Genomic DNA, 27,002 nt, shown 5'->3' with positions numbered 1-27,002 from the left:
AAGTTCTCGGCACCTTCTCATTGCTAGCCTTCCCTTTGTAGTCACCTTAACTGGCCATGGGCCCTACAGGGCAGTGGATTATGGGCCACCATTGTGGTTCTGGTTTTACGTTAAGTGTGAAACAACATATTAATGCACTCCTGTGTTTTCACATTTCATGAATATGTGAGATGCAACACTAGTGCCATCTGTTCAAAGCAGACAAAATCCAGTGGTGATATGTTTGTGATGCCGAGATAGAGATAGCATGTAGGAATGAACACGTCAGTGACTGCACATGCAGAAATGTCCAATTTCAGTGTTTAAATCAGAATTTATCCACATTTTATGTGCTGAATAATTTTATTTATGTAAAAGCATGTACAAGACCAATTAAAAAATTAACACTCTCTCTCTCGTTATTACCCTTACAGGTAACATGTATTGCATTATCAATAACTGAATTGCATTGCAAAATAATAATTCAGATGACAGTCTCTGTATAATTAAAGAAAATATGTTAAAGGATTAGTAAGGACTGTTTTATAATTTAGTGTTCTAGTATTGTTGATGCAAAGATAATTATCTAAATGTGTGTCACTGAATTGAAATATAAACTGAGCAAGGTTTTGGTGTTAGTACACTGGACTTGCATTCAGGAGGACGATGGTTCAAACCCTCATCCAGCCATCCAGATTTAGGTTTTCTGTGATTTCCCTAAATCACTCCAGGCAAATGCCGGGGTGGTCCCTTGAAAGGATATGGCCAATTTCCTTTCCCATCCTTGGCACCACCTGAGCTTGTGCTCCGCCTCTAATAGTCTCGTTGTCGATGGGGTATTAAAGCCCAATCTTCCTTCCTTCCTTTTGAACTGAAATATATGTAATTCACCATTATTTATAATTATATTCCATTGTTTCTTTTGAATTCAGTTATTGTTGCTATCCTGTATTCCAGAACTGCAAACTGTAGACACATTCAATTAATTTTGAATTTGACCATGAGAGCAAACTGTCTATTTAAGGAGTCTATTTTTTTAAAATACTATATTAGACATGAAAGTTCAAATATTAATTCATAAAGAAGGCTGAATTCTGAATGATTTCATGTGGCTCTTAGTCACTTTGCACACCTGTAGCCAAGACAGATGCATTCAATATTCAGGAAGAGTACTCTGCACACCTTAAGTTGAATGATTGGACTGAAAGTGATAACACTGATTGTGTTCTATGGTAGTGGTGAAAAGAATGTACTATCTGGGTGCATCCAGATGCCTGCAGAGAGCTCGTATGCTTTTCAAATGCCTCTGAATACTTTTCAAATGCCTCTGAATGCGGTGTTTTTCATGTACTATTGTTTCCGAGTGGGCATGGCTTTAAGTGTATTTAACTGAGAACAAATTAATAAAAAAGTAATTAATGCACAAAACAGAATTTTTCAGTCTATCAAGGAAAAATAAATCACTGCCGGAACATCCCAGTTTGTATTTGAGAGTTAATATCTTGAATTACCACAACTAATACTATACCATTTTGTTTTCTATTACATGAACTAGCATTAAAAATATTTATTACTTACAGTACTAGATTTCTTGGATGTTAGCTTTAATATCTAATATCCTAGTAAGTCATATTGGTCTCAGATCTTTTATAGTTTTGGAATTGTGCAGTTCACACAGATGACAAGTTCTGATAATGCGATTGGGATCTCATAAATTGTACAGCTAGGCTACAGTTTAACATCTCATCACTGCTGAGGTCAATAGTCTTGTATCAAATGAAAATTCAACTGAGAAAATTAATAAATTAAGAGTCAGAATTGTTCACTAGTACATATTTTGAGCAAGTGAAATCTGTAGTACTGCCAACAGACATATACAAAAATAAAAGTGACACACTACTCAGCTTTTGGTACTCTATTCCTGATGAAGGAACTATATTCTCCAAAACATTGGTAGGGCATCAGTTTTACTTTTATATGTGTCTGTTGGCAGTACTAAAAGTTTCACATCCTGGAAGTAATAAAGGATCAGGAATTCTGTCACATAACTTATTAATTTTCTCAATAGATCCTTGCTCAAGGAAAACTTGGAGAAGACCACATCTATTGCCTCTGTAAGAAAACATATTGGTATTTTACTGAAATGATTTATGGAATCATGGTAATCAGAATTACTGCATGGAGATTTGAATCTCTCTCCTGTTGAATATGACTCCAGTGTCATAACGTGACTACCACCCCACAAAGTTTTCCAAATTGTGTGACAGCAAGCTTGTTTGTAACTACCTGGGTGGCCACCACCAACAAATATTCAGCTCTGGCAGGCAAAATGTGGAGGATTAATGGGATAAAGTCAATAGTACTTTATAAAATATGACACATGAATACGTGACATGCAAAATAGTGCAAAATGAGAAAGAATTGTCATAGTCTGACAGCATAAGAGATATTTACTGTGAATCAGAGAGAGCTGCATTATAGACAACCAAATCTGAAGCCCTACTGACAAACACACACTTGACATAGTTAAAAGAAGCACAAATATAGCTGTCTGAGAAGCATTTAATGAACTGCATAAACCCTCATAAATTTTAAGAAACTTTGAACTCAATGCAACTAAATGCATTGTAATGCAATATGTAGTTTCCAATAAGTGGACTCACTCACAACAGTTAAATACTTAGGGCTACCCATCTGGAGTAACTCAGAATGAACACTCACATAAACCTTGATGGATGCTAGGCTGTAGTTCTATGTAAGGATGATATGGAAGAATGATTCATCCAAGACTGTAACAATACAACTAACCAGTTGTTAAGTGATGATGATGCCTGAGTACACAGCTGCATTGTCTTTAGCATCTGTACTAAAATCTTATGAGAGGAGTCAGATTAATTTGTCAAACTGACTAGTTCCAGCTTTAACCTAACACACTGATATGTGCAAGACTCATCTCAAAGAGAGGATACCACACACAAACCACAAAAGAATCTATTGCTGAAGCACAGATTATGAACAAAGGGTGGGTCAGGATCAAATGCACAGAAGCCATCCGAAGTAAATGTACCACATGACTTACATCTACATCTATGTGGATACACTGCAAATCACATTTAAGTGCCTGGCAGAGACTTCATTGCACCACCTTCACAATTTTCTATTATTCCAATCTCGTACAGCATACGGAAAGAGCAAATGCATATATCTTTCTGTACAAGCTCTGATTTCACTTATTTTATTATGGTGATCAATTCTCGCTATATAGGTTGGCCTCAACAAAATATTTTCGCATTCGGAAGAGAAAGTTGGTGATTGGAATTTCGTGAGAAGATTCAGCCGCAGCAAAAAATGCCTTTGTTTTAATTATGTCCACCTCAAATCTTGTACCATTTCAATATCTCCCGTATTTCAATGCAGTGAATTATTATTCTAAATAGAGAACAGTATCACAAGGCGTGCCTCAGGGCTCCATTTTTGGGCCAATCCTGTCCCTATTCTATGTAAATGACTTATCCAAAAATACAAATTCCTCAACAGTTCTGTTTTCAGCCAATAATTCTGTTTTAATAAAAGATGATGGTGTGGAAAAAAATTCTGAGCTCGATAATGAGCACACTGGATACCCTAGAAAATTAGTTCCAACTAAATGGGCTGAAACTGAACACTGCAAAAACACATATGGTACATTTCAAAACCAAACATTCAAAATGTGTGGAACTTAAAATACAACATAACAATAACTTACGGAAGAAGTGGACATGATCAAACCTCTAGGACTAAATGTGGTTAAGGTGGAATCCACATACTGACTTCCTGTCATACAAACTATGCAGTTTTGCAATTGTAATGCAAATACTAGCAAATTCTACTGACATGAGTACACAAAAGATAAGAAGAGATACAAGAGTAGTTATTTTGAATCTGTCATTAGGTATGGTACAACTATCTGGGAAGTTCAAATATCATGGCTGGAATACAGTAGCTGCAGAAGAAAATTATCAGACACATGCCTACTGCACAGCAAACAAAATCTTGTCACTCATTATTTCAGAAACTGCACATCCTAACTCTTCCTTCCATATATATTTATGAAATCATAACCTTGCTGAAACTTTCCAGGCAGATTAACGTTGTGTGCCAGACCTAACTCAAACTCGGGACTTTGCCTTTTGTGCGCAAGTGCTCTACCAACTGAGCTTCCCAAGCACGACTCACGCACTATCCTTACAGCTTTACTTCCGCCAGTACCTCGTCTCCACCTTCCAAATTTGTGTGCTGTTATCTCATGCTCTAGCCTATAAAATGCACAGCTTTATGCCACCTGCACCCTCTGCCTGCAGCCTTAGCTAGCCCACAGATGGGTCCACACTCTCTCAGGAGCCACTAGACACTTCCCCCCAACCCCCACCCCTCATCTCACCCCACACCACCACCCACCAAACCCAGTACATTCACTGTGGGCTAGGAAAGAGTTGGCAATTGACTAAGCACTACATGCATGTGCCTGTGTGTGTGTGTGTGTGTGTGTGTGTGTGTGTGTGTGTGTGTGTGTGTGTGTGTGTTTTTCCAACGAGCTTGAAAAAGTAAGTGCATTCTGAAAGCTAACCAAGTTCTGTACCTTCTACCAACTGAAATTATATGCATAGACCACACAGTATATGCAGATGACCAAATATGACAAGTTAATCGGCAAAACCATATTTAATACGAAGCCATAGATTCTAGAAATAAGGCCACAGCAGATTCTGTGGGAGAAATGCTACTATTCAGTCAGAGAATTCATAGAGGATGAAATGATCATTTAAGCAAAGGTAATTAAGTGTTAGATCTTTTTATTTGTTGTATGTATATATAACAAAATTTTATTATTATTATATTGTTGTTTGTTAACATAAGCTGTTCCATGCTTATGGTGAAATTTTACCGCAATTTTCATGTGTCTTTTGTGCCTGAATCAAGTGATGTAGATTATGTAAATTATGAGACTAATAAACCACAATTCACATATGGCCACATAAACTTTATTCTAATGGTATTAATCCCTCACTTTCAAAATGACAGAAAACCAATGAGCCCCCTAATTTTTTTTTAAGAGGTACAGGTTTGTTCTTGTATATCTGGATTGTTATTCATTCTAGTTCCAAAGCAAATGTATGCACAAAAATAAAAATATTTATTAATGTAAATTGTGATGTGTATTTTTGGCTATCTCATCTATATTTGTGTTGTTTGGATTGCATAAAACCCTCATTGCGTCTTCTAAATGACTGGACAACCAATTGTGATATTTATTTTTCAAGTAGTTAATTTTAGAAAATGGAGCTTCACAAAGGTAAGTTGAAGGCAATAGTGTTGAAATAAACCGAGCAAGGTCTTGTGATTTTTATAACTGCATCTCCAAAATTCATCATACTCCTTCTTTACATGATGTTTTATAAATTGAGCTTTAAGCTGTGTGTCATGTTGAGTTCAATTACACTCCTGGAAATTGAAATAAGAACACCGTGAATTCATTGTCCCAGGAAGGGGAAACTTTATTGACACATTCCTGGGGTCAGATACATCACATGATCACACTGACAGAACCACAGGCACATAGACACAGGCAACAGAGCATGCACAATGTCGGCACTAGTACAGTGTATATCCACCTTTCGCAGCAATGCAGGCTGCTATTCTCCCATGGAGACGATCATAGAGATGCTGGATGTAGTCATGTGGAACGGCTTGCCATGCCATTTCCACTTGGCGCCTCAGTTGGACCAGCGTTCGTGCTGGACGTGCAGACCGCGTGAGACGACGCTTCATCCAGTCCCAAACATGCTCAATGGGGGACAGATCCGGAGATCTTGCTGGCCAGGGTAGTTGACTTACACCTTCTAGAGCATGTTGGGTGGCACGGGATACATGCGGACGTGCATTGTCCTGTTGGAACAGCAAGTTCCCTTGCCGGTCTAGGAATGGTAGAACGATGGGTTCGATGACGGTTTGGATGTACCGTGCACTATTCAGTGTTCCCTCGACGATCACCAGTGGTGTACGGCCAGTGTAGGAGATCGCTCCCCACACCATGATGCCGGGTGTTGGCCCTGTGTGCCTCGGTCGTATGCAGTCCTGATTGTGGCGCTCACCTGCACGACCACCATTGGCACCAAGGCAGAAGCGACTCTCATCGCTGAAGACGACACGTCTCCATTCGTCCCGCCTTTCACGCCTGTCGTGACACCACCGGAGGCGGGCTGCACGATGTTGGGGCGTGAGCGGAAGACGGCCTATCAGTGTGCGGGACCGTAGCCCAGCTTCATGGAGACGGTTGCGAATGGTCCTCGCCGATACCCCAGGAGCAACAGTGTCCCTAATTTGCTGGGAAGTGGCGGTGCGGTCCCCTACGGCACTGCGTAGGATCCTACGGTCTTGGCGTGCATCCGTGCGTCGCTGCGGTCCGGTCCCAGGTCGACGGGCACGTGCACCTTCCGCCGACCACTGGCGACAACATCGATGTACTGTGGAGACCTCACGCCCGACGTGTTGAGCAATTCGACGGTACGTCCACCCGGCCTCCCGCATGCCCACTATACGCCTTCGCTCAAAGTCCATCAACTGCACATACGGTTCACGTCCACGCTGTCGCGGCATGCTACCAGTGTTAAAGACTGCGCTGGAGCTCCGTATGCCACGGCAAACTGGCTGACACTGACGGCGGCGGTGCACAAATGCTGCGCAGCTAGTGCCATTCGACGGCCAACACCGCGGTTCCTGGTGTGTCCGCTGTGCCGTGCGTGTGATCATTGCTTGTACAGCCCTCTCGCAGTGTCCAGAGCAAGTATGGTGGGTCTGACACACCGGTGTCAATGTGTTCTTTTTTCCATTTCCAGGAGTGTATTTTATGCCTCAAATGAGTTTTATGAAACCCAGATTGGTAGAATAATTTGAGATCAACATGTCCAACAAGCTAAGGATTCTGTACAAGAATGAAACAGTCTTGAATATTTAAAAGTTGCAAATCTGTTTTTATTTCTTTGAAATAGGCCACCATGACTTGGTAAATACTACTGGTGATACTTAAGTCCGATCAGTGCATAGCAACAGATGAAAAACTGTTCATTTATACACAACTGCTGTTTGTCTTCAAATGCAAATTTTTATTAATTATTTGCTCAATTATCTTGTTGGGTCTTTGCATTCCAAATCAGGGTTGTTGAGTTTTTAGCAATATTGGAAAAAAAAGGTATAAGTGTTCACTGGTCATCGTTATCACTTACCGCACATTTTTTGCTGCTTTGTTGTAAGAATAAAATACTTTCAGATTTCAAATTGATGAACTGTTACAGCACTTTTTCTTGCTTAGCCATTCGACAGCAATATCTAGGACAACGTCACTGCTACACACTTGTAATTCTTCCAACACTTCTTTAAATTTTTGGAGATTAAGTTCAAGTGCACGAATGAAATTTATAATGCTTATGACAGTTTTCATCAAATCTTGAATTTGTTACCTGAAATTTGACACGCCAAGCTTTCTTCATGCATAAGGCAGTAAATTGAGAGTAAATCTTGTAAATTCTCTTTCCTCTTAATCAGTTTTATCAAAACACTGGTTACGCCAATCACTGAAAAAGGGCTGCTCTTTACATGCTGATATTAAACTGGTAGATAATCTATATTTTCCTGCAAAATATTTAATTCCATCCTTAAAATCACAAAATTTTGTGTAAACTCTCACGGTTATAATTGCTATGAAGTCTTTTTAATCCTATTCTCATGTCATTTGTGCAAAATACACAAGATACCAAAATCAACATTGAACTTATATCTTCACTGGAATCATGTGGAAGACTAAAGTATTTGCACTTTTTTACTTCATTAATTACTCCTAAAAATTTTGAAATACCTTCTATGCAGAGACAACAGGAAAATTCTGAAAGTGTAAGCTTGTTTATTTCAGCCAGTGTTTGTTTATTGTTTGAGAAAACATCATAATGCTTCACTAATTCAGCATCAGTGAAAGGTTTACAATTAGTGCAGCATCTACATTTGGCAGTATCAGCATAGTTTGATGCAAATGTCCTTCAGACATATTTGCATGCATGTCTGAAGGAACAGACATTGCTAATGATTTATTTATTTATTCATCTGTAAACAAATTTCTTTGTATGGATGTTGTCATTATACATACATCATGACATTATTTTGTCATATAAGATAATGAAATACAAGCTATATATAATAAATTCATTATATATATATATATATATATATATATATATATATATATATATATATATATATATATATATATAATAGAGGGAAATATTCCACGTGGGAAAAATATATCTAAAAAGAAAGATGATGAAACTTACCAAACAAAAGCGCTGGCAGGTCGATAGACACACAAACAAACACAAACATACACACAAAATTCTAGCTTTCGCAACCAATGGTTGCCTCGTCAGGAAAGAGGGAAGGAGAAGGAAAGACAAAAGGATATGGGTTTTAAGGGAGAGGGTAAGGAGTCATTCCAATCCCGGGAGCGGAAAGACTTACCTTAGGGGGAAAAAAGGACAGGTATACACTCGCACACACACACATATCCATCCACACATACACAGACACAAGCAGACATTTGTAAAGGCAAAGAGTTTGGGCGGAGATGTCAGTCGGGGCGGATGTACAGAGGCAAAGATGAAGTTGAAAGACAGGTGAGGTATGAGCGGCGGCAAATTGAAATTAGAAATTAGCGGAGATTGAGGCCTGGCGGATAGCGAGAAGAAAGGATATGCTGAAGGGCAAGTTCCCATCTCCGGAGTTCTGACAGGTTGGTGTTAGTGGGAAGTATCCAGATAACCCGGACAGTGTAACACTGTGCCAAGATGTGCTGGCCGTGCACCAAGGCATGTTTAGCCACAGGGTGATCCTCATTACCAACAAACACTGTCTGCCTGTGTCCATTCATGCGAATGGACAGTTTGTTGCTGGTCATTCCCACATAGAACGCTTCACAGTGTAGGCAGGTCAGTTGGTAAATCACGTGGGTGCTTTCACACGTGGCTCTGCCTTTGATCGTGTACACCTTCCGGGTTACAGGACTGGAATAGGTGGTGGTGGGAGGGTGCATGGGACAGGTTTTACACCGGGGGCGGTTACAGGGGTAGGAGCCAGAGGGTAGGGAAGGTGGTTTGGGGATTTCATAGGGATGAACTAAGAGGTTGCGAAGGTTAGGTGGACGGCGGAAAGACACTCTTGGTGGAGTGGGGAGGATTTCATGAAGGATGGATCTCATTCCAGGGCAGGATTTGAGGAAGTCGTATCCCTGCTGGAGAGCCACATTCAGAATCTGATCCAGTCCCGGAAAGTATCCTGTCACAAGTGGGGCACTTTTGGGGTTCTTCTGTGGAAGGTTCCGGGTTTGAGGAGATGAGGATGTGGCTCTGGTTATTTGCTTCTGTACCAGGTCGGGAGGGTAGTTACGGGATGCAAAAGCTGTTTTCAGGTTGTTGGTGTAATGGTTCAAGGATTCCGGACTGGAGCAGATTCGTTTGCCACGAAGACCTAGGCTGTAGGGAAGGGACCGTTTGATGTGGAATGGGTGGCAGCTGTCATAATGGAGGTACTGTTGCTTGTTGGTGGGTTTAATGTGGACGGACGTGTGAAGCTGGCCATTGGACAGGTGGAGGTCAACGTCAAGGAAAGTGGCATGGGATTTGGAGTAGGACCAGGTGAATCTGATGGAACCAAAGGAGTTAAGGTTGGAGAGGAAATTCTGGAGTTCTTCTTCACTGTGAGTCCAGATCACGAAAATGTCATCAATAAATCTGTACCAAACTTCGGGTTGGCAGGCCTGGGTAACCAGGAAGGCTTCCTCTAAGCGACCCATGAATAGGTTGGCATACGAGGGGGCCATCCTGGTACCCATGGCTGTTCCCTTTAATTGTTGGTATGTCTGGCCTTCAAAAGTGAAGAAGTTGTGGGTCAGGATGAAGCTGGCTAAGGTAATGAGGAAAGAGGTTTTAGGTAGGGCGGCAGGTGATCGGCGTGAAAGGAAGTGCTCCATCGCAGCGAGGCCCTGGACATGCGGAATATTTGTGTATAAGGAAGTGGCATCAATGGTTACAAGGATGGTTTCCGCGGGTAACAGACTGGGTAGGGATTCCAGGCGTTTGAGAAAGTGGTTGGTGTCTTTGATGAAGGATGGGAGACTGCATGTAATGGGTTGAAGGTGTTGATCTACGTAGGCAGAGATGCGTTCGGTGGGGGCTTGGTAACCAGCTACAATGGGACGGCCGGGATGATTGGGTTTGTGAATTTTGGGAAGAAGGTAGAAGGTAGGGGTGCGGGATGTTGGTGGGGTCAGGAGGTTGATGGAGTCGGGTGAAAGGTTTTGTAGGGGGCCTAAGGTTCTGAGGATTCCTTGAAGCTCCGCCTGGACATCAGGAATGGGATTGCCTTGGCAAACTTTGTAAGTAGTGTTGTCTGAAAGCTGACGCAGTCCCTCAGCCACATACTCCCGACGATCAAGTACCACAGTTGTGGAACCCTTGTCCGCCGGAAGAATGACGATGGATCGGTCAGCCTTCAGATCACGGATAGCCTGGGCTTCAGCAGTGGTGATGTTGGGAGTAGGATTAAGGTTTTTTAAGAAGGATTGAGAGGCAAGGCTGGAAGTCAGAAATTCCTGGAAGGTTAGGAGAGGGTGATTTTGAGGAAGAGGAGGTGGGTCCCGCTGTGACGGAGGACGGAACTGTTCCAGGCATGGTTCAATTTGGATAGTGTCTTGGGGAGTTGGATCATTAGGAGTAGGATTAGGATCATTTTTCTTCGTGGCAAAGTGATATTTCCAGCAGAGAGTACGGGTGTAGGACAGTAAATCTTTGACGAGGGCTGTTTGGTTAAATCCCTTCTTTCCATCAGTCCCTATACCAGTTCCAAACCAAACAATCCATTGCCCTCACCCAACTAATCCTTCACCTACACATCCACTCAGCCAATCAACACGCCCATCAACTCCTATCCTTTATAAAAATCCTCAATCTTTCCTCTCCCACATCCACACCTGTTGTTCAGAGCATCCTCCTACAGGCCAACCGCAAATTAGAACAGCATGCCACCCTCCACCTTAAAAAACTATCCAATCTCCTGGTTTCCCACCTCCGGAAAGGCAACTCACTCACCCTTCACAACCTTTCCAGCAAACCTCAACCTCCTCTCATTGCACACAAACCCAGTCTCTCCCATCTGCTCAATCTCCCACTTCCAGCTCCACTCCCTCCAAAACCTCAAAATTCCAATCAACGCAATCTGGAACCACAACACCCCAATTCAGTAGTTAACCTTTCCTCCAAACCTCTCTCCCAATCCGAAACCTCTGTCCTATCCAAAGGCCTCACCTTCAGCCCCACTCCCAGATTTAACCAAACAGCCCTCGTCAAAGATTTACTGTCCTACACCCGTACTCTCTGCTGGAAATATCACTTTGCCACGAAGAAAAATGATCCTAATCCTACTCCTAATGATCCAACTCCCCAAGACACTATCCAAATTGAACCATGCCTGGAACAGTTCCGTCCTCCGTCACAGCGGGACCCACCTCCTCTTCCTCAAAATCACCCTCTCCTAACCTTCCAGGAATTTCTGACTTCCAGCCTTGCCTCTCAATCCTTCTTAAAAAACCTTAATCCTACTCCCAACATCACCACTGCTGAAGCCCAGGCTATCCGTGATCTGAAGGCTGACCGATCCATCGTCATTCTTCCGGCGGACAAGGGTTCCACAACTGTGGTACTTGATCGTCGGGAGTATGTGGCTGAGGGACTGCGTCAGCTTTCAGACAACACTACTTACAAAGTTTGCCAAGGCAATCCCATTCCTGATGTCCAGGCGGAGCTTCAAGGAATCCTCAGAACCTTAGGCCCCCTACAAAACCTTTCACCCGACTCCATCAACCTCCTGACCCCACCAACACCCCGCACCCCTACCTTCTACCTTCTTCCCAAAATTCACAAACCCAATCATCCCGGCCGTCCCATTGTAGCTGGTTACCAAGCCCCCACCGAACGCATCTCTGCCTACGTAGATCAACACCTTCAACCCATTACATGCAGTCTCCCATCCTTCATCAAAGACACCAACCACTTTCTCAAACGCCTGGAATCCCTACCCAGTCTGTTACCCGCGGAAACCATCCTTGTAACCATTGATGCCACTTCCTTATACACAAATATTCCGCATGTCCAGGGCCTCGCTGCGATGGAGCACTTCCTTTCACGCCGATCACCTGCCGCCCTACCTAAAACCTCTTTCCTCATTACCTTAGCCAGCTTCATCCTGACCCACAACTTCTTCACTTTTGAAGGCCAGACATACCAACAATTAAAGGGAACAGCCATGGGTACCAGGATGGCCCCCTCGTATGCCAACCTATTCATGGGTCGCTTAGAGGAAGCCTTCCTGGTTACCCAGGCCTGCCAACCCGAAGTTTGGTACAGATTTATTGATGACATTTTCGTGATCTGGACTCACAGTGAAGAAGAACTCCAGAATTTCCTCTCCAACCTTAACTCCTTTGGTTCCATCAGATTCACCTGGTCCTACTCCAAATCCCATGCCACTTTCCTTGACGTTGACCTCCACCTGTCCAATGGCCAGCTTCACACGTCCGTCCACATTAAACCCACCAACAAGCAACAGTACCTCCATTATGACAGCTGCCACCCATTCCACATCAAACGGTCCCTTCCCTACAGCCTAGGTCTTCGTGGCAAACGAATCTGCTCCAGTCCGGAATCCTTGAACCATTACACCAACAACCTGAAAACAGCTTTTGCATCCCGTAACTACCCTCCCGACCTGGTACAGGAGCAAATAACCAGAGCCACATCCTCATCTCCTCAAACCCGGAACCTTCCACAGAAGAACCCCAAAAGTGCCCCACTTGTGACAGGATACTTTCCGGGACTGGATCAGATTCTGAATGTGGCTCTCCAGCAGGGATACGACTTCCTCAAATCCTGCCCTGGAATGAGATCCATCCTTCATGAAATCCTCCCCACTCCACCAAGAGTGTCTTTCCGCCGTCCACCTAACCTTCGCAACCTCTTAGTTCATCCCTATGAAATCCCCAAACCACCTTCCCTACCCTCTGGCTCCTACCCCTGTAACCGCCCCCGGTGTAAAACCTGTCCCATGCACCCTCCCACCACCACCTATTCCAGTCCTGTAACCCGGAAGGTGTACACGATCAAAGGCAGAGCCACGTGTGAAAGCACCCACGTGATTTACCAACTGACCTGCCTACACTGTGAAGCGTTCTATGTGGGAATGACCAGCAACAAACTGTCCATTCGCATGAATGGACACAGGCAGACAGTGTTTGTTGGTAATGAGGATCACCCTGTGGCTAAACATGCCTTGGTGCACGGCCAGCACATCTTGGCACAGTGTTACACTGTCCGGGTTACCTGGATACTTCCCACTAACACCAACCTGTCAGAACTCCGGAGATGGGAACTTGCCCTTCAGCATATCCTTTCTTCTCGCTATCCGCCAGGCCTCAATCTCCGCTAATTTCTAATTTCAATTTGCCGCCGCTCATACCTCACCTGTCTTTCAACTTCATCTTTGCCTCTGTACATCCGCCCCGACTGACATCTCTGCCCAAACTCTTTGCCTTTACAAATGTCTGCTTGTGTCTGTGTATGTGTGGATGGATATGTGTGTGTGTGCGAGTGTATACCTGTCCTTTTTTCCCCCTAAGGTAAGTCTTTCCGCTCCCGGGATTGGAATGACTCCTTACCCTCTCCCTTAAAACCCATATCCTTTTGTCTTTCCTTCTCCTTCCCTCTTTCCTGACGAGGCAACCATTGGTTGCGAAAGCTAGAATTTTGTGTGTATGTTTGTGTGTCTATCGACCTGCCAGTGCTTTTGTTTGGTAAGTTTCATCATCTTTCTTTTTTTATATATATATATATATATATATATATATATTTATTTTACACACACAATTTATCATTGAATTACATAAAGCAGAAGAACCTGCTTCAATCAAAAGAAATATATCACACGACTCCTCTAATACTGGTATGGGTAAATTACAATCTAGAATGTCCACTTTATAATTGATTAAGCTGATTATTTATTTATGCCAATTTTATGCTGCATGAATTCTCTAATCAAGTAAAAATTATTTTTTAATAAACATTTTTTAGGAATGCTTTAAATTTACAGAGTTCCTTTATGCTTTTGATTTCTTTCGGCAATTTATTGTGTATCTTGACACCTTGGTAAAACACAGTGATTTGGGTTTTAGTTTTATTCATTCTGTCTACGTACAAGCAATTACTGTCTCTGGTTTGGTGATCATGTATGCAGCTGTTTGCTAAGTATTGTTCAATATTTTTGTGAATAAAAACTGTAGTTTGCAAGATATATTCACTTGGGATTGTCAGAATACCCCATTTTTTAAATAGCTCACTGCAGTGTGCTCTTTTGTGACTCTTGCTCATTATTCTGACAGCTTGTTTTTGCAATCTCCACATATATTTCACATTTTGGGCATTTGCACCCCAGAATGTTACGCCATAACTTATTATAGAATGTATGTGTGCAAAGTAAGTCATTCCCTGGCATGAACTATTGCACACAGTGACTAATATTCATAAGGCACAGCATGCTGTGCTAATTTTTTTCCCAAGCAACCTGATATGTTCATCCCATTTTAATTGTTGATCAACATATATACCCAAAAATTTTGTGCTGGCTACACACTCTACAGTTTCATTTTGAACTTTAAGTTTTGTCATATTCGTTTTTTTCTTTGTATAGAAGTTTATGTTATTAGTCTTCTTCACATTAAGGGTTACTTTGTTGTTATTTGACCAGTTGTGAACTTCCATAAGCGCCTTTTCAGCTTTTACATTTGACATTTCTGGTGTCCTGTCTGTAATTATTATATTGCTGTCATCAGCAAACAACACTGTTTCTCCTTGCGTTGCCCACTGTGGGAAGTCATTAATATAAATAAGAAATAGTACTGGGCCTAACACACTCCCTTGAGGTACTCCAATGTTCAAATATTCTTCATCTGGAAGTTGTTTCACTAATTTGGGTTACTTGAAATTTGAGATATCTCCATCCTCTGCACTGTCTGCAAGGTAAGATCTAAACTATTTATTTACAACCCCCCTGATTCGTAGTGCTTCAAGTTTACCTAGCAGTATTTCATGGTCAACTGTATCAAATGCTTTGCTGAGATCTAGGAAAATGCCTGTTACTTGTTCTCCTTTAACTAGGGCTTCTAGAACTACTCTTGTAAATTTTTCTGTGGTTGCTTCTGTTCCCTTTCCAGTCCTGAAACCAAGCTGTTCTTTGCATAGGAGTTGGTATGCTCATGAGCACTGAAACTTAGGGCATGACTGACAAGAAAAATCTGTGAGGGGTGGTGGAGTACACACACAGGCAGTGTGGCCCGTTCTTGGCATTTTCCTCATGCACTTCAACCCAGGTACATCTGTAATGTTAAAAAGTTTTTGTGGTGGGGTTTCGAACTTAGGTAACAATTATACAACTGACAAAGCTAGGATTCGGACGTCAAGATTTGGATTAGATATTTCAGGTGAGCGGTTAATGAAAGGAAAAAAAATAATTCAAGGAAAAAAGAAATATAAAAAGTCACATAAATTACAGCATTGTTTCAGACATATTAAAAAAATTGCAAAACTACACTTCATCACAGGTGAACAAATTTTAAGTTAAATAAAAGCAGAAAAAAATAATGGAAATAGGTATAAGAAGCAGGGCTGAATTTAATTCTGGTAGTGCCACAACAGTCAGTACTGGATGGAGTTCAGTGGAAAATAGTGACATGCCCTTAGTTCCCACAGAGATAGAGCCAAATTGGTTACAAGTGGAGCCTCTTCTTTTGCTGCAGCTTTCAAATGTGAATGACTATGAAAAAACAATTAACAGCTTCAGGATCTTTGTTTTCTAAAAATACCAAGTAAACTTACATATAGAAAAAAATTAATTTGTGTGTTTTGTGGTGTACTTTTCTGGCTACCTTGTCCATATTTCCACCAATTTGATTGTGTGTGATCCTCATTATGTCTTCCAAATCCAGAGTCTTTGACTATCATAGGAGACAATATTTTCATTATATTGAAAACAAAATTAATTTGCACCTGACAGCCAATGAAAGGGATACTCTGCATTTGGCTGCATGAACATTTGAAACATAGTACATCTTAAACAATGGAAAATCCATGATGGAATGTAACAATATTATGAGAGGGAAAGTTGCTACGCACCATATAGCAGAAATTCTGAGTCGCAGATAGACACAACAAAAGGATTTTCACACTTAAAGCTTTAGGCCAATGGTCTTTGTCAACAATAGACACACACACACACACACACACACACACACACACACACACACACACACACACTCTCATGCAAATGCAACTCACATAAACAACTGCAGTCCCAGGTAACTGAAACCACACCGTGAGCAGCATCACCAGTGCGTGATGGGAGTGGTGACTAGGTGGGGGAAAGGAGGAGGCTTGGGTGGGGAGGGACAGGGAAAGTATGATAGGGACAGGGGGCAGTGAAGTGCTGCAGGTTGGGCAGCGGGTAGGGGAGAGGTGTGGAATGGGGAAAGGGGGAGGGGTGGAGTAGTGGAAGAGGAGAGACATAGAGAGAAAAACAATTAAAAAAGACTGGGTGTTGTGGTGGAATGATGACTGTGTAGTGCTGGAATGGGAGGAGGGAAGGGGATGGATGGGTGAGGACAGTGACTAACAAAGGTTGAGGCCAGGAGGGTTACGGGAACATAGGATGTATTGCGGGGAAAGTTCCCGCCTGCCCAATTCAGAAAAGCTGGTGATGATGGGAAGGATCCATATAGCACAGGCTGTGAAGCGGTCATTGAAATGAAGGATATCACGTTTGTCAGCATGTTCAGCAACAGGGTGGTCCACTTACTTCTTGGCCACAGTTTGTTGGTGACCATTCATGCTGACAGACAGCTTGTTGGTTGTCATCCCTACATAAAATGCAGCACAGTGGTTGCAGCTTAGCTCGTAGACCCCATGACTGGTTTCACAGGTAGCCCTGCCTTTGATGGGATAGGTGGTGTTAGTGACCAGACTGGAGTGGGTGGTACTGGGAGGATGTACGGGACAGGTCTTGCATCTAGGTCTCTTACAAAGTTATGAGCCATGAGGTGAGGGATTGGGAGCTGGGGTTGTGTAAGGATGGACGAGTATCAGATCAGTAACTACTGGACATGATGGCATCACAATCCAAATAATGAAGCTTACTACTGACACTACTGCCCCCTACAACAAATATATTCAACCACCCCTTGATGACAAGTGTTTTCCCTGAGTCCTGGAAACAGGGACTAGTTAAGCAAGCAACTAATTAGGCCATGGCCATAGCACCCTCTGATTACCAATCTATTTTCATTCTTCTTGCATTGACCAAGGCCATAGAATGTGTGGTCAATCACCAGCAAACAAACTACCCAATTACAGACAACCTACTAGTCAAATACAATCAGGTTTCCACAAACCATACAGCACAGCATCTGCCTTAATGAAGGCAACATATGACCTGAAGCTTGCCATGCATGCACAAGAAGATATATCATACACTTCTTAGACTTTAGCAAAGCCTCTGACACCATCATCTTCGACATTTTACTTGCTGAACTAAGCAACCTAAATTTCTCAACAAGTGGTTTCACTCATACCTGACATCTTGTCAGCAATGTTTGATGTCCAGCACCATAGAGTCACACTGGATGCAGGTAGTATCAGGCATCCCCCAGGGTTCAACATTAGGTCCTATACTCTTTTCATTGTACATAAGTGATGTGTCAACAGTTTTGTTCTACTGCAAATATCACACGCTGATGATATCCAGTTATATCTAAGTGCAAAACCAATATGCCTGAAGACAGATCTCAAGAACCTCAACACCAACCATTGCACACAATCAAAATGAGCACAGGATATAGGGTTAAAGCTCAACCCATTGAAAATCCAAGTAGTACTGATTGGTCATCGTAGGCTCATTAGGTCAAACTATCAGGAATCCCTACCTTCTTTAATCCTAAATGGAACAAAATATCAACTTCTCTCCTTCAGCAAAGAGTCTAGGAGTAATAATAGATGATAATCTAAATTCGACTTAGCATGTAACTGCAATGTGCAAGAAGGTATCAGCATCTCTCCACACCCTAAAAAAAGCTATCTCTCTTGATTTGAAAAAGATTCTTGTATGAACACTTATACTTCCTTTTTTTTAAAGAACACACGATCAGTGAGAACAATTAACGTGTGCAACAATAAGAATGCAGTGGGAATGCATTTACATCTGCTGGACGAATTTTATGAAAACAAACACTCGAAACCGATGTTTCACGTAAGTCACATGCAACGAAAATCTGTAACCCAACCATCTGAGTGTGGCGTGTTTATAATTATGTATTATTTATATTTTAGGACAATTAATCTGTAAAAAACACACCACATGTCATAAAGAAAGCATGTAAACCATCTGAGGATGAATCACAATGATTCGAAACTGGCAACGGTAGCCTTTGAATAAAGGAATTGAAAGTAAATTTGTGGCTGGTTGCTGTCCTAACACCATCAACATTTCAGACTTGATTGTAACCAGCAGATCTAAGATGATACCATCAACAGTCATTTCTCTGAGTAACTGCTCAAGGTAATTTTTGGGTTAGGTATTTGGAACAATATAACGTGACTCTCTGTCCCCACCATCCATCCTAATCGCATGAGTCTCCCAATCTATAGCCAGTATGTTGAATCCTCTAATACTACAACATGGTCATGAAATTTCCAAGTGATCTTCGCCCAGTTTTCCCGGAAATCTTCCACCACTATGGTTCCTGAGGCAGGGGCTCTACAGAAACATCAGTTACCATTTTTGATCAACCCTGATCACTTATCTCCAAATTATTTCACATTCAGTAGGCTATTTTTACTAATCTTATGAGATATTATCATGTTATTTATGGCTATACGCACAGCTTCACGACCATGTCCAGCCTATCTATGTGATATACATTCCAACAGAAAATTAAAATTCTGTTGCTACTCATACCTAGTTTCAGCCAGCTTTCTGCTCTTTGTACTGTGTGCGCATATTGCCATTTATAAGCAAGACTAATTCTGGCATCTTTAGATGGGTGTTCCTTCAGATAACTAATACAGAATTAATATTTTCTTTCTCTGGTTTGCAAGTGCTGCCTTCTGTAATTAATAGCAATTGATATTCTATCCTCTTCAAAATCTGTACATGATTTATTGAGTCTATTAAGGGTTTCCTCTATCCTAAAAAAATCCACACTGTAGTGGTGGCCAGTGATACTGGCATAAAAATGTGCTACAGCACACTGTAAATACCATAATAAAATTATTATAATATTATGAGAAGGACAGCTGCCACTCACCACATAGCAGAGATGCTGAGTCGCAGACAGGCAGAGCAAAAAGACAGTCACAAATAAAGCCACACACACACACACACACACACACACACACACACACACACACACACACACACACACACTTGTGCAAATGCAACTCACACACATGACTGCAGTCTCAGGCAACTTTATCTATAATAAAATTTCTCTTTGAATGAGAGCCAGAAATCACACAAAAAGATGCTATCTCTCTTTGAATGCATGGTGATATGCAAACAATATGGACAAAAATGTGCTTTGTAGAGCTCTATGTGTCAACTAGAAACCATGGTGCTGAGTGCTGAAATTATTTGAACTGTGGTATTATTCACTCAGAAAACATGCTTTGATGTGACATCATCCGTGGCAGCAGTAACTGTGCTACATTCCTCGCAGCACTGAACAGAAGTAACACAGGGTCTAGCAATATCCCCACCATGCTGTCAGAGCTCAAACCAAGTGACCTATGAAAAGTTAGAACTGGAAGGCCAATTAAAAAGTGCTATGTTTCACTTGTGAACAGGTTTATACTATCGTTTTTAGCACATTGAAGATTTATCACAAACATGTCAACCTTGGTATGATTTCTTATAATTAAATAAAAATGATATATGAGCAGTAAAAGCATTAAAGGGATCCTAACATAAATAATATTGATGTTAAACACTGTGTACGATCAGCAAGACCCTGTGATTAGAGATTTCAAGTTACAGAATTAAAGTAAATAGGTTCACATCCTGTTGCAAGCTAATATTTTTTTTCATTCTTTGCATTTGTAACAGATTCTGGGATCAGCAATGACAAATAGGTCATGAATTCTGAGGGTGCCGTTAGGCAGGAAAACTAACAAGAATATGGTAACCATCTGTGAGGGTTTCAACTCCAAAGTTATGGATAAATTCTGCAGCAGAAAACTGTAACATATGGACTTCATTTTTCATCACTGAGTGAGTGGTACCTTTTATTTTAATATATTTTTTGTGGATTTATTTTCTGATTATTATTATAATATTATAGCACATTGGTAAATTTTTTTTAAGGAACTGCTAAAACACAAGCGCATGCCACAAGTACTCTGCCACCCTAGTAGCTACTTCTTGAGAGTAGCAAACATCTCTTAGAATGGTGTTCCACAGTTTTCAACCTGATAGCAGAGGTCAAGAAGTCCACATTCAAGGTAATCAAGGAATCATCCTAGTATGAGTTTCATGCTCTGTACCTGACTTTAAATCAGAGGACTGATCAGTTTTGGGAAAGATAATACAAAACTTTAGCTCAGCTTCTCCCCTGTTTGTGTGCAGGAGTTACCTTCACCATTTCAACTAACCACCTGTAGGAACCGAAGATGGTCTCCGAATCCAGGTGGTGAGCATAATTTGTTTTGATATGAGCTATGATTTGCAGCTGGTCACACTCAGTGTACTCAGTAAGCACTGGCAGACTCTATCCACCTTAAAGCAAATGTACCACCTGGACAATGGTCTATGTTGTCAGCCTGTCATCCATTTCTCTAAAGGGTTCCATCAGCCACCCAATATTTGAGCTCCCAGTGATCAGTGTGTCCATCCTCTGCAGATATCTGGACCCTTCAGGAAAGAGTGATCCCAATCCCAAAAGACGAGGCATCCCATGCTGGTTCACTTGTATCAGGAATGTGTACGAACTCAAATTCGTTTTTAAGGTGTAAGGTAACAGCCATGTGGGTAGTACACACTTTTGTCTTCCACCCACAGATTCGCGACACTGCCACTGTAGCAGTATGCCATCAGGCAAGTGTGAATTGTCCAGGTCAGGCATATCGGAAGGGACTACAACACTGGGGATTCCAGATGGTGCTCGAGGAAGCAAGAGTGTCATAGCTTTTGCCACAGATGTTTCATTGTCACTGTAATCCAAGGCAGCAGACTGGTGTCTGCTGACTGTGGGCAATGCAGCTTCCAACTGTTTCTGAACAGTGGCCAATTCCTAAACATACACAGCAGACATAGTCTCTATCCATCTTTACTTGTATTCAACTATGCAACAAGAATTATACTACTATCCTAAGTAGTCACTAGGTAAAATCTATGTAAAGCTGCTACACTGCTTATGGCTATCTCTCCACTACAAAATCAGCTCACAACACACTAAAGCTTATACGAGTACCTTGATAATGTTGAAGCCAATCAAAAGTTTCTGAAGTCCTGCTACTTGATGCACAGAAGCTGTATCCCATTGAAGCATCTGCAGAACTATTTCATCTTCATCCCGTACATCAAATAAATACTGAAAAAATGCAATAAAAATAAAAACATTTCACTCTCTGATAAAATATTTTCCACATGTATCACCATCTCAATGTAGGTTGCACTTCTTATATTTATTATTGATAATTAAGATTTCATTTTTAGAAATGATTCACTTGGAAAACAAATAATTTTTTTTTTAAATTATCTTGATAAGTTTTGGGCCATACTTTCCATCCTCTCTGAATATCTAATATTTCTGAAATAGACAATTCTGTATGATTTTGAATGGTTACTTTGAAGCTCAGGTGGGTACGTGTGCATCTATTTTTGAAAATAAAAATAAGGATAATGTTCAAAATCATCCAAAATAGTAACACATATTTTTCATACATAAATAGTAGTCTCACAAGATGGTAACTATGTGCTAAAACATGTCTGATTGAAAAGAAACAATTTTGAATTTTGCAGAAAGTGGAGTAATAAAAACCAAAATCCACATGTACATTTATTAACAGCTAGCATGCCAAGATGTGTAGACATAAAGCGACCAGAATACAGAAGTACTGCATGCAGGTATATGAAATTTATTTTAAAGTAAGTAGCAACAGCAGAGCCTGGCATGACACTCGCCTTCCACACTGGATTAAAAATATATGTTGAGTGAGGATAGAAATCCAGATATTGGCTTTGGCCAGTCTGCTTTAAAAAGACAGTACCTGACTGTGGTCTCACACTGCTTCACAGCAAATTTTATAGTCTTATAAATGGTTAGGCAGATCAATGTCAGTGGCAGAATGACATGAGTGATAATGGTTTTGTGTAGAGTGGGTGCTCAGATACAGGCCCAAAGTACTTACTTAGCTGCACAATGTGCAACATTGGAGCTATCTTGAGAAAGAGCTGAAAATTGAGTTCTACAATAAAAACCTTTGTTCCAATAGTGAGAAAGCTAAGAAAGCCAAGCCGATTTCTGTCATCTCTTCTTTGTTGCCTCTTTGGTAGCACATCCCACTGTATGTGTGCAAGCGAAAATCTTAAAGGAAACTGGGTGGTGTTTATTTAATAATGGACACAAAATCACATTTTTGGTTTCTCCTTTTTAACATATTTATTAACTTTGATGTCCCATTACTGGGACAAGGGCCAATTTCTTAACTTCATAATATAAAAAGCACATATATCACAAACACATTCCAATGGCAGAATTTAGCAGATCAATTACAGTATTGTTGAAGCACAGTTTTTAAAAACAGTGTCCACAAATCACCAGTAGCTCTAACAAGCCCCCAAAACAAAATGATTGAGTGTGGCACAAAACACAGTTAATGTTTGCACCATATGTTACAGTAAATACAGTAACTTGTAATAATCCATCAAAGAAAATTACACAGCAACATTTTACTTACAAGGGAAATCTTTTACCTCAAACACTCAGAACTGAATGTGTCAATGAAATTGGAGTCAGGAATAGAGAGTTTGCAGACATTGTATGTAACATAATAATCCATAAATATAATGGGGATGATGCAGAAATACATGAAGTTACACTGGATAGGTATACTGACAGGAAGAACCTGAAACAAAAGGTGGCTGTTCAAGCAGTAAATGACATTCATCTCCAGAGCAATAGGAACAGTTCAGTCAAAGTGAGTATAAACTATCTCCATCCAAACAGCTGAGGCCCATTGTCTTAGAAGATATTGATGACAATGTGCTAGAGAACACTGATGAAGACTATTACAATTGTGGCTTTATTCCTATAGAAAGGTAATTAGGTGCTATAAATGCATTAAAAGTAAATCAAATTGCAGATTAGTTCTAAATTACATGTGTAGCAAAAGGCATGCAGGAGCTCAATACAAAGGAAACAGACTGCCACAATTATAAGTTATAAAAGAAATGTAATATAAAAATTTTATAGAGCAAGGTATATGGATTTCCAGTTCACTACTGGCATCTCAGCAAATTCTGGCTCTAGTATTGTCTAAAATGGTTGGCTTGAACAATTTTGATGCTTCGATTTCTTTTATCAACAATCTTAAGGCTGAATATGGCATTTCATCCAGGCATATTACTACATTTGTCACATGAAAGGACACATAAAACAACAGTATACATCAGAAGGCACAACAGATTTAGGGGGAAGTGAACATGTTTATGACAGAGTAGAGTGTGGAGAAAGAAAATGTTTGCAACAGTGACCAGAGTCAATTCCAATATAAAATGTCTTCATATCAGCACTGTCTCACAGAGGAGAAAAAACTACAGCTAGTGTGTTGCAGTCTGTCCACAGCTCTACCCACAGCTACACAACTGATGTGGCTTTATCAATGACAGGCACACTAGCAAAGAAGTTATACATCTGTTTTCAAGAGGCACAAGGCACTTTCAACCCAAATATTTCAAAGAAACTTGAAACAAACTGCCTATGAAACATTCCTTTGGAGGCAAACAAAAATGGAGAAATGACTAAAAAACATATGAAATATTTCCTTACATCAGTTGCTGGTGAACATGTAACAAGTGAAAAGAGCACATTGCTGTGTCATTCCGGGTCAGATCACACACATTGAACCCTTCTAGATGGAAGTTTGCCAAACAAAGATGTTGTGCTGAAGATACTGCTACCAAAAACAACAAAACACTGCCACCCTCTGATGTTTCCTTCTTATGGCAACATAAAATCTATATCACAAAGATTGCTGATTTTGTAATACTACAATGTGCTAAACCAAAATTGAAGAAACATGATCTTTATTTTATCAACGAACTTCACTATGTGATTTACAATCAGTTTTCTGCACCAAAGTATACCCCTATGTTGCAATATGCTTGGCCATAGGCAAGTTGTTACAATGACATATCCCTTTCATCATTTGAAAATGTAATTAGTGTGGCTTTTGATACTGGACTGCTTGAATGTGACACTGATTTTGAATGTAAAAACATGGCTTTAGTGAGGTGTGCACATTGTTCTCTTACACACTGTTTTAACCACTTCCATAAAATAGCGCATCTGCACTATTAAGACTACCATAAGCACTATCATGTGTGTAGGATGTGCGCGTTTTGTGCTATTATAATTACTTTAAGCAGAGTGTTTTTGGCACTGTTGGTTAAAAATGTAATGATACACTGACATAATGGAAATATGTATAATTTCCTTCCTATGGTACTGATAACTTGTTATTTTGTTTCTCTCTGTGAAAATGTCACTTGTCATAAACTTTGCAGTTTTTTTTATTTTTTTAATTTTATTTTATTATTTTTTTTATAAAAAAGATTGTGTGTTATTCTAAGCATGGTCCTATGTGGTTCCAAGCATTTGAGGTCAAAGGTGTCTCTTGTTAGCCCAGTCCTTAACAAAGGCCGAAAACACAATGATCAACTGTTCCAGTGAAAACTGATAGTGCAATCCTCCTACCATCTACAACCCAATTTAGTCAAAATATTCAGACATCTGAATTAGAGGTACTTTGAGGAGAACACAACAGAACTGTGCACTGCCTTTTTGGAGACAAAATTAAGAATTGTACCTAACTGGATAGAATACAACTCTCTCCACACAATAAATTCAGCCTCTACATGTCCATTATGAATAACGCCAAAAAACCTCTATACTGTGGTGGACAACAAGGATGGGCAAGGGAACACCTAGAATGGAACATGGGTTAATGGCAACAGGTTTTCTTCAGCAATAAACACAGGATTTGTTGGATGCCCCACTACTGATGTAGAAGAGTCTGGTGGTTTCCAGGCATCAGGACACAGTTCAGGCACACTGCTTCGTGGGTTCAGCATGGAGGTTGCGATTTCATTTTATGCGCTAGTGTCATGTATGAATTTTAAATGATTCTCATGAAGAGAAATTTCAGGACTGTGCAGTGCTAGTGAAGGATCCTCCAGTCTATTATCCAGACGTATGATCAACAGTTAGGCAATATATTCATTTTTCACAGCAATTATGCATTAGAAAACTATGTACACCTTGTGAGCACCTTCCTCCAAAGAGGCAAGAGTCAATCAACGGAATGGCCTTCAGTATCTGCTGACAGATAGCTGCATACTTTCACCTGCCTCAACTCCCTTTCTCTTTCCACCTCATTCTACTGTCTTGCCTCCATACTAAATCCACATTCTCTCTGCTACTTTATTACTCTGTACTAGATCACACAATGTAGCCTTCCATTATCTCTTTTTTCTACTCCAGTTTATTTAACTTCTCTCTGTACTTTTTTCCTCACTTTTCCCTGAACAGAATTTTACCCCACCGCCAACTTCCCTGAGTTGATACTTGCTACCCTTCCTACCTACACAGCATGCACCTACCTGTTCCACAGAAGCATTGTCTTTCATAATCCCCTACTGACCTATTCCTCCCCCAACACCCTTCATTTTGATCACCAATTTCAGAAAATACAGAAACTTGGTCCATATGGTGTACATTGCCAAGAGATAACAGTGTGTGCGTTTGCGTTTGCGTGTGTGTGTGTGTGTGTGTGTGTGTGTGTGTGTGTGTGTGTGTGTGTGTGTGTGTGTGTGTGCACGCGCGCGTGCATGCGTGTGCATTTTCTCGTACAGAAAGAAGAAGAAGAAGAAGAAGAAGAAGAAGAAAATTCAAAGTCAGTTGTATGTGGGGCCAACTTTGCAAAAATCAGTGAATCCCCGACGTGTATAGTATCAACCAGGCATGGCCCGTAACTAAAGATCTGAGGTGGAACTACCACAAAACATACAGTGAGAAGACAAAAGTCATGGGATAATGATATGTATGTATACAGATAGTGGGTGTATCGTTTAAAGGGGCAGCTAACTGTACTCAGGTGATTTATGTGAAAAGGTTTCTGGCATGATTATGGCTCCATGATGGGGATTAACAGACTGAATGCAGAATGGTAGTTGGAGCTTAAGGCATGGGACATTCCATTTTGGAAATCATTAGGGAATTCAATATTCTGAGATCTACAGTGTCAAGAGTGCGTTGAGAGTATCAAATTTCAGGCATTACACCTCTCACCACAGGTAATGCAGTGGTTGACGGCCCTCACTTAATGACAGAGAGCAGTGGCATTTGTGTAGAGTTGTCAGTGTTAACAGACAGATAACACTGTGTGAAATAACCATAGAAATCAATGTGGGACATACGATGAATGTGTCCATTAGAAGAGTGCAGTGAAATTTGGCGTTAATGTGCTATGGCAGCAGCTGATCGATGTTAGTGCCTTTGCTAACAGCACGGCATCATCTGCAGCATCTCTCCTGGACTTGTGACCCTACTGGTTGGACACTAGATGACTGGA

General features: G+C 40.9%; 1 protein-coding gene across 2 annotated transcripts in view; it reads right to left on the bottom strand.

The window, feature by feature from the left end:
• The window catches only part of LOC124776412 (calpain-5-like), a 300,262-nt gene that overhangs the window by 36,345 nt on the left and 236,915 nt on the right, over window positions 1-27,002 (bottom strand). For both annotated transcript variants that reach the window (XM_047251400.1, XM_047251399.1), the window contains exon 10: window positions 21,620-21,739. In XM_047251400.1, the coding sequence (XP_047107356.1) occupies window positions 21,620-21,739 (120 nt within the window). The remainder of the gene's footprint in view (window positions 1-21,619; window positions 21,740-27,002) is intronic.

Source organism: Schistocerca piceifrons, chromosome 2 (genome assembly GCF_021461385.2).
Source record: "Schistocerca piceifrons isolate TAMUIC-IGC-003096 chromosome 2, iqSchPice1.1, whole genome shotgun sequence".
Lineage (NCBI taxonomy): Eukaryota > Metazoa > Arthropoda > Insecta > Orthoptera > Acrididae > Schistocerca > Schistocerca piceifrons.
Note: the sequence above shows the minus strand (reverse complement) of the source record. Positions and strands in the feature narration are given on the sequence as shown.